Raw genomic sequence first — 9,159 nt, forward strand, 5'->3', positions numbered from 1 at the left:
GTGAGTTGTCCTCTGCTGTGGAGGGAGTTGGCCAAGTGTGTGGAGGGAGTTGGCCAAGTGTGTGGAGTGAGTTGGGCTCTGCTGTGGAGGGAGATGTCTGGAGTGAGTTGGGCGCGATTTGGAGTGAGTTGGATTTGGAGTGAGTTGGGCTGTTACCGAATTAAAGTGCTCATGTAGCCTATGGTCTTTTGGTGTAAAGTCTAAGAAGCTTAAGACCAGAAATGACCCCCCCCACCCCCAACTGTCTACTGTATACGTTTTATTGCTACTACTAGTCAGTGTTGATGATGTCTGTATATTACTGTATATTGCATGTCTTTAAATGTCCTGATGAATTGAATGCAGAGGACCACAATGGAAACAAGCCCTCAGGGCTTTTTGTGTCATCCTTTCAGCATTAATTGTATAATCGTACCACTGTACTATTCGCAAACTGTAAATAAAGCATTCATGGAGTTCCCCAGTGGGATATGACAGGTAAAAACAATCAATACATGTTAGGCCAGGGGTCTTCAACGTTTTCAGCCCAAGGACCCCCTAGCTGAGAGAGAGATGAAGCAGGGACCCCCTCTATATTGTTTACAATTGTGTTTCAGATTCAACTTTTTTTTGTGGTCTTTTTTTCCCTCTACATCTCTTTGCCAAAAATAGCAGATCTACAAGCTCACAACGCCTCCTCTACAAGCTCACAGCGCGAGGCGTTGTGAGCTTGTAAATCTGCTATTTTTGGCTAAAGTTCTCGTTAGAAAAGGGATGCTAGGGTTCAAGTGGAATAGGTAAAACAAATAATCATATCACACAAAGATTTGGCGGACCCCCTGTAGTAACTCTAAGGACCCCCTAGGGGTCCCGGACCCCTTGTCTATTTTCATAGACCCCACTGCTTGTTTCTCTCGCACTACCTGGCAACACCGGTAGTAAGTGACCAGAGAGCAGCCTGTGGCTGATAGAAAGACAGATAATAGGAGGAGGAGGAGTAGTAGTAGAAGTCAGTGTGACCGACTCCTCTCCATCGGCGGGGTCATGTCGCTCCTTCTGGCCGCTTCGGTGGCTCTGATCGCGGGCATCCTCATCATGATCGCCCCCCCGGGCTGGGTCTACTGGGTGGGTCTTCTTCTAGTGTCCGCGGGCGCCGCCGCCGCGCTGCAGAGGCTGTGTTTCCCGTACCTGTGGCGGGACGCGTGCTTCCTCTGCCGGGTGGTGAGCCGCGGCGCGCGGCTCGAGCTCTACAAGCTGCGCTCCTCCGTGGTGACCGTGGCCGACACGTTCGCGCGCCGCGCGGCCAGCACCCCCCACCGGCCGTTCATCCTCTACGGGGACGAGACGCACACCTACCGGTAAAGCTAAAGCATGGCACTGTTGTGTTGGTTGTTACATGACTGACCGCCGCCCTCTGATCTGATGTTTGCATAATCCCAGGAATGACAAGAGGGTTTTAGCCTATTTGTCACTAACTTACAAGTAGGCTACAACAAAGCAGAAATGTTGTTAGGACTTGTTTATAATAATTATTATAATAATAATAATAATTATTATTATTATTATTTATTTATTTCTTCTTCTTCTTATTATTTTTTAATTATTATTATTTTTTATTTTATTTGTTTATTTATTTATTATTATTTTTATGTATTATTATTATTATTTTTTTATTATTATAATTATAATTATAATTATTATAATTATTATAATAATTATATAATATAATATTAAAATATTGATATAATACTGGATGGAAGACTTAGGTTTAGCTTAGGGCAGGGGTCTTCAACTGGGGGTCCGGGACCCCTAGGGGGTCCTCAGAGTTACTACAGGGGGGGCCGCCAAATCTTTGTGTGATATGATTTATTTTTTTTACCTTCACCACTTGAACCCTAGCATCCCTTTTCTGAAAAAAATAGCAGATCTACAAGCTCACTGCGAGGTGTTGTGAGCTTGTAGATCTGCTATTTTTGGCAAAGAGTTATAGGTGTAGAGGGAAAAAAGAGCAGCAAAAGTTTATCTGAGATACATTTTTTTTACAATATAGAGGGGGTCCCTGCTTCATCTCTCTCTCTGCTAGGGGGTTCCTGGCCTGAAAACGTTGAAGACCCCTGGCCTAGGGTCTTGTCTTACACAGGTATCAAAACGCTCGCCCCAAAACACAGTTGCCCCGGCCCCCCGGGGCAAATCCGGCGGTATTCACCTGGTATTCCTAAACGTAACCTCAGTAAAACTATGCCTAACCCCTAACTTATGTCTAACCTTATCCTCAGTAAAACAAATACAAGAGGAAAAACATGGGGGCGAGCTCGTTTTGGGGCGAATCTTCCGGTTACCCAGCTTATCATACCGCAGCATCAGTTTTAATCATACATTTCATGTTGAACATTTTTAATTCATTATAAAATATTTTCAAAAGCAAAATAACCGATCTACAAGCTTACAGTTACAACATGTCACATCATGATGTGTTGTAAGCTTGTAGACCGGCTATGCAGCTATATTTTTTAATATCTTTTAAAAGTATGAAGTTATTTAATCTGTCAAATATGTCATTATAACTCATTTCTTTGTATATTGACCTTTTTTTCATATCTGCCCTGTGAAAGTTCTGTTTACGAAGCCTTAAATTCAAACAGAAATGTAATTCATTAAAGGAGCTCTACGCCCATTTTCAATGGTCCTCACTAACTCTCATTATAATATGGTACCATTTTTGTCTACGTGTGTCTGTGTCTCAGAGGAGGGCTGTGGACAGTTCAGAAACCTGCCTACCAGTGACATCATCGGTATGCAGGTTTGGTAATTTCAAATACAATTTTTTTTAAACAATTGTTATTAATGCAAGAACAATGGCTTCTATTTCAGCATGCTAACCTTACAGAAAGAGAGACTGTAGTTTCTATTGGCTCGGAATCCCCATCGATGATGTCACTGGTAGGCGAGATTCCGAACTGTCCACAATAATCATAATAATAATAATAATAAGGTTGAAATCGGGTGAAGTGCTCCATTAATCGCAATTATGTATACAACAATTAATCATCGACTAAACTTTCATGCTCATATAGTGTTTGCATTTGTTGATGACATGTATTATTGTGTTCATTTTGTATGCTATGTTGATGAATTAATTTACATAGGACCACAATGGAAACAAGTTCCCAGGACGTTTTTGTGTTATCCTTAAAACCAGGAAAGCATCTGTGTTGCGAGCTTGTAGGCTACATCTGCTATTTTAGAACATTTTTGAAAAATCTTGAAAGTGTGAGAACTACTGATTTAGAAGGCATTTGCTGAGTCGGCCTCAGGTCTTAATGGGTTAACAATTAACAAAGTGTTCAATCAATCAATCAATCAATCAATCAATCAATTGGTGACAGGGACGTGGACGAGCGCAGCAACCGCGTGGCCAACGTGTTCCTGTCGCGCGCCGCGGTGCGGCGGGGCGCCACCGTGGCGCTGCTGATGGGCAACGAGCCCGACTTCGTGTGCGTGTGGCTGGGCCTGTGGAAGCTGGGCTGCGCCGTGGCCTTTCTCAACACCAACATCAAGTCCAGGTCCCTGCTGCACTGCTTCCACTGCTGCGGGGCCACAACGCTGGTGGTCGGAGCAGGTATACTTACCTAAGACTTCTTCCATGTCGAGGATGGACGACCCCCCAAATTGATGTCGTTGCTGTCGGGCACAAACCTCTTATCTCCGTATTCTAACCTTTTGTGTTTTTTTCGTAAATGAATGCCCTACTTGATCATACTACAGCGTCACACTAAAAGTAGCAGATCTATAAGCTCGAAACGCGTCGCTTTGCGACGCGTTTCGAGCTTGTAGATCTGTTACTTTTGCTATTTTTGAATTTGAATCCTGAGAAGTAACAGTTTTGGACGTACGAGGTTTCCACCCAACAGAGACGATGGCCGTGGTCCCCCATTTGAAAATATATATTTGTGCCAGGGACCCCCCATTTATTTATTTTATATTGTTTTCCAAAGAAATTATAAAAAATAAATGAAAAGAATAATTGAAAAAACACGGCTCCCTCACACTAGAAGGCCAATATCAGTCACCAGAACCAAGGATGGGTGTTTTCAATGAATATAACATGGTTAAAATGGAGTTTGAAGTCACAATGGTTTTGTATAGGAAGGGGGCGTGTCTGATAAAATTAAAAGCAAATATCTAAATACTGAATCAAGCAAATTAAAAACTGCCGGGGGTAGAACACAAAGGCCAGAGTAGACGTTAAAATGACCCCAAACATGTTTGAAAGCGAAAAATGTAGCTAGATATCGTTACTTTTCAGGATTCAAATTCAAAAATATCAAAACGCGGCTTTGCGCCGCGTTTTGAGCTTGTAGATCTGCTACTTTTGATCCTTTTGTGTGACGCTGCAGTATGATCAAGTAGTTGAGCATTCATTTACAAAAAAAAGTAGAATATGGAGATATGAGGTTTCTGGCCGACAGCAACGATACATAGCAACATAGGTTTTTCAGAAAGCTGTTAGGATTTATTAAGGCCTCAGGTCTTAATAATGGGTTAACGCCTGGTGTGGATTGGTTGGTCGTGTGTGTGTCTCCAGATCTGGTGTCGTCTCTGGAGGACATCCTGCCCAGCCTGCAGGAGGACAACATCCAGGTGTGGTCCATGACGCGCAGCAGTGACTCCGCCCACGTCCTCACGCTGCTGGACAAGATGGACGCCGCCTCGGCCCGGCCCGTCCCCGCCGAGCTGCGGCACACCACCTCCCTCAAGGCCCACACCCTGTACATCTTCACCTCTGGGACCACCGGTAACCGAGAAACTCTGCTCAAATGTATAGCGTTTATAGTGAGATAATCCAGTGGTTCCCAAACCGGGGGTCGGGACCAGGGGGGGTCCCCACATTTTTTTTGGGGGGTCCCCAGACGATTAGCTTAATGTGCAACATTGTTTTGTCGCTCAACAGTAAACAGGCCAACATACAGGATAAGTGTATACAGGGTATCTGCACATTTCTAAAGTGACAATGTAATGACTTTTAAGACCTTTTAAATACCAAATTGGCCAACTTGTCAAATATTACGTAAAAAATTGTGAAAATAGCCGATCTACAAGCTTTATTTTCACAATATTTATAAGTTCAAATATGATTAAGTTCACCGGAGTACCGGAGACTCATCAAATTATTAGCTTAGGAATGCGACAAAAACTAAAAAATATCCATGAATTCAAGGCTCCATGGGGTGTGTAATCGATAGGAAAAAAAAGTCATTTTGGGGGTGAACTATCCCTTTAAAGTGATGCTGAAGGTTGGTAGAAGGTTGGGTTGTGTGTGGGTAGCAGGCCATGATAGAAGTCCAAATAATCATCCATCATCTTTATGTGTTGTTACTGTGCTCTGTGATGGAAGAACTTTTAACACACAAACGGACTTAAACAAACCGACACTGGTGGTCGGGCCGAGGCAGCCTTGATGTTGTTTGCGTTCGTAGGTACAGTACAAAGCTCAAAGCTGGTACCTACACAACCCACGCTTTAACCACTGAAAGGGTTTTTTCACTTTAAAACACTTTGGGGATCATTTTAAAGGTTAAAGGTAGGGTAAGTGGTTTTCTTTGGTTTAAATTACGTGTTAAATAGCTTTAGTCATTGCTATACACTCAGAGTGTTTGTTCAGTAACAGGAGTCTGCATGTCTCTCCAGCTCTTTATTAAACAGAAAATGCATTTTCGGGTCGGGATACCAATTCAATCCAATCAGGAGAGAGAACTCAGACAAGATACAGATTAAACAAGTGAAATTGGAAGTGATGACACAAAGAAATGAACAGACAAATTTGGAACTGGAACACTATACAAATGAAGCTGGTAAACGGGTACTCTCTCCTGATTGGCTGAATTTTGTCACCTTCCTGAAAATGTATTTTCTGTTTATTAAAGAGCTGGAGAGACAGGGAAACCCATGTTACTGAACAAACACTCTATAGCAATGATTACTATCAGAATAGTGCTTTAACATTTTAACAATTTTTTTTTTGTTTTAACCAAAAAATATCACTTACCCTACCTTTAATAGTCTACTCAGCCTTTGTGTGCACCCCAGACAGTTTTTTTTTTACCAGCTCAGTGGCCTGTCTGAGATGGTGAGGTCAGGGTTAATCAAGTCCATGCATGAAATCCATTAAAATCATGCATGAAATAACTAATTGAAAAATGACGGGTCCCCTCACGCATTAGAAGGACAACATTAGTCACCAGAAGCAGGGATGTGTGTTTTCAGTGAGTCTTGATGTGTCTGATCAAATGTATATCAAATACCTACATTAGATATTTGATATACATTTGAATGACCCTGGGGTCAGAAGTGTCAGAAGTGTTTAAAAAAAAAAGTAGCATAGATATTGTTTTATCTATTGGTCGCCTATAATGGCATGCCCCAAATAGGGACGACAAGTTGCTTATTTCTCTCACAAAATCTGGCAACAATGTGTCCAGGTCTCCCTAAGGCTGCGGTCATCACCCACCTGCAGACCCTGAAGGCAGCAGCAGGCTTCTGGGCGTTCGGAGCGACAGAGAAGGACGTGGTGTACATTCCTCTACCGCTGTACCACAGCGCTGCCTCCATGATCGGCATCGGAGGAACCATTGAGCTGGGTAGGCCCAAAAACCTCACAAACCTTAAAAACGTTTTTTTTCTCCAATGTTTCTGTGTGTTGTCGCTGTTGTTGCATCCTCACTGACCTGCCAGTGAGGAGCCCCCACCGGGAGGACGTAGAGCCTTCATCCTACTCCTCCCGCCCCACACTCCCTGTTGACAGGTGCCGCCCCCCAGCCCGTAGGAGATTAAATGCAGTAACAATAATCACCCTCCCCGCCCGGCTTCCCTTAACCGAACACTAATTGTGTTTGTGTATAGACGCTCGACCAGTGTTGCAGTGCTACTTTTAGAAGTGGGGGAGCGCCCTATAACACACGCGTGCGAGCACATGCACGCGCGTGCACGTGCGCAACCGCGCCGACACGCACACATTATAAAAACATGCAGACGTAATATGAAAACATTGTGACAGCGCACTTTGACCAATATGAAAACATTACATTGCATAATTATGTTATGAATAGCATTAAAATGTGAATTACATCAATAAATATGAATGACAAAAATATACATGTGAGCCTGTATGCATGGCAACAAGTGCGTGGCAAAGGGTGTATTTTTTCCCAGCAAAAGCCTACATTTGTGTTGGATGTGAATAGTTTCTAGTAGTTGCAACTACAACTTATATAATTTGTCCGACGCTTGCTCCAGTCTAATTTCCCACTCTACAATCACCAGCAGTACTCAAGATGAACTTCGGATCGTTTTTCTAGTGATAAGGCTGCAATACACAGGATATTATTGCATGGCTTCCATACACGGCCATATGAACACTCAATGCATTTTCGTGGAGAGATTATCTCGGCAGCATTGTAATTGTTATTGTGTGATCCCGTACCAACAACGATGCACATGTCAATTTGTGTGTCCCATCCATAGTTTATATGCGTTCATTGAAGGAAGCGTACATGTTTTTGCTGCTGCTATGAATGTCATCCCATCACGCAGAGAATGTTGTCCGAGTTAATATCATGGAAAAGTGGAGATATTTGGCTAAATACACGTTTTCTGCCAGAACTTTAGTTGAAACAGCTGACCCAAAGTCGTGCAATTAATTATGGAAGAGTAGCCTATCCTACACAAGGAGCACTGACCCTCCAAGAAAATGCATTGTGTTTTCTGTGGCTGTGTATGTATCTAATACAAACACACTCTGCCAGGAACTGTGTATTTCTCATATAGGTTGTAAAGTGCCATGTCTAAACTGTAGTAAAAATAAAGAATATCATTTAGCTACTCACCGAAACAAAGGCAGTTTTATAAAAGCCTGTTCTCCGCGGCGGGAAGCCTCTCAGAAACCCACCTTTTGTATGAAATCCACTCTTTAGTCAGAAAATGTCCACAAGACGGTGAACTTTTATTTTGATTGATTGATTGAATACTTTATTGGTTTATTGGTATGGTTTAAATGTTGTCACCTATCTGACAATGTACTATATTCTGTTTACTAAAGAGCTAGAGAGACCCCTGTGACCGAACAAACGCTCTGTAGCAATGATTACTATCAGAATATAGTACTTTAAAAAAAAAAATTACCCAAAAATATCTCTTACCCTACCTTTAAGTACATTACCCAAGTACATGTACTTTGTTACTGTCCACCACTGGTTGTCAGAGTACTTAGTACATCCATTATCATGGTACTTGGAGGCCAGTCTCTGACGTCAGTCGTCACCCCATTGTGCATGTTGAATGAATCAATGGCAGGGCTGGTTGGGAAGGGAGAGCATTTCAACTCGCATTGGCCCAGTGTGAACCGGAACAATAATTTGGACAGCACACACACTGAGAGAGAGAGAATGACAGAGTGAGACAGAGAGTGAGTCTTTGTGTGTGTGTGTGTGTGTGTGTGTGTGTGTGTGTGTGTGTGTGTGTGTGTGTGTGTGAGTGTGTGAGTGTGAGAGAGAGAGAGAGAGAGAGAGAGAAGTCTTTCATGCAGACCCCACTTTGAGATCCACTGCTTAAAATGAATCACAGATTAATTGAAAACAATACTCATCATATCAGTCGATTACATCGTTGGTTCTCAAAGTGGGGGTTCTTTGTGAGGGGAATTGTTCCAGGGGGTCCCCAGCAAAATGTGTTAATATAGCATCACAATAATTTGAACCACTTTAACCTTTTGTACTTTGGCTATTCAAAAATAGCAAGCTCATAGCGTAGTAAAAATCGTTAAAATCGGTGCAAATCTTTGAATATAATACTTTTCAGAGCGAACATTTGTAACTCAAATCTTTGCTTTTTTGGGGGGGGGGGGGGGGGGACACAAAATATTTTGACATTGGGGTCCGCGGCCAAACACATGTCTTTTGGGGAGTCCTTTGACACGAAAAAGTCTGAGAACCACTGGATTACGTAACGATCCTTTTTGTGAGCATGTCAGCGGGTCAGGAAAACAGAGCGGTCCTTTGACAGAGCCCTGTGTTCCTCCAGAACGCAAGCAGCAGCACGTACAGTGGAGCTGTTTGCTGTATGATGTGATGATTCCAACAAAGAGCCTGGCCTCGCTGGACCCCGCGTCTCACCATTAAGGGCTTA

General features: G+C 42.8%; 1 protein-coding gene across 1 annotated transcript in view; it reads left to right on the top strand.

Moving 5' to 3' along the window:
- The first annotated feature begins 812 nt into the window (after positions 1–812).
- Positions 813–9,159, top strand: part of slc27a6 (solute carrier family 27 member 6) — a 38,039-nt gene continuing 29,692 nt past the window's right edge. The window contains exons 1-4 of the mRNA XM_084046598.1: positions 813–1,337; positions 3,366–3,598; positions 4,565–4,774; positions 6,459–6,617. Of these exons, the coding sequence (XP_083902724.1) occupies positions 1,024–1,337; positions 3,366–3,598; positions 4,565–4,774; positions 6,459–6,617 (916 nt within the window). The 5' untranslated portion in view covers positions 813–1,023. The remainder of the gene's footprint in view (positions 1,338–3,365; positions 3,599–4,564; positions 4,775–6,458; positions 6,618–9,159) is intronic.

The sequence above is a fragment of the Gymnoscopelus microlampas genome (assembly GCF_963454915.1).
Source record: "Gymnoscopelus microlampas genome assembly, chromosome: 21".
NCBI lineage: Eukaryota > Metazoa > Chordata > Actinopteri > Myctophiformes > Myctophidae > Gymnoscopelus > Gymnoscopelus microlampas.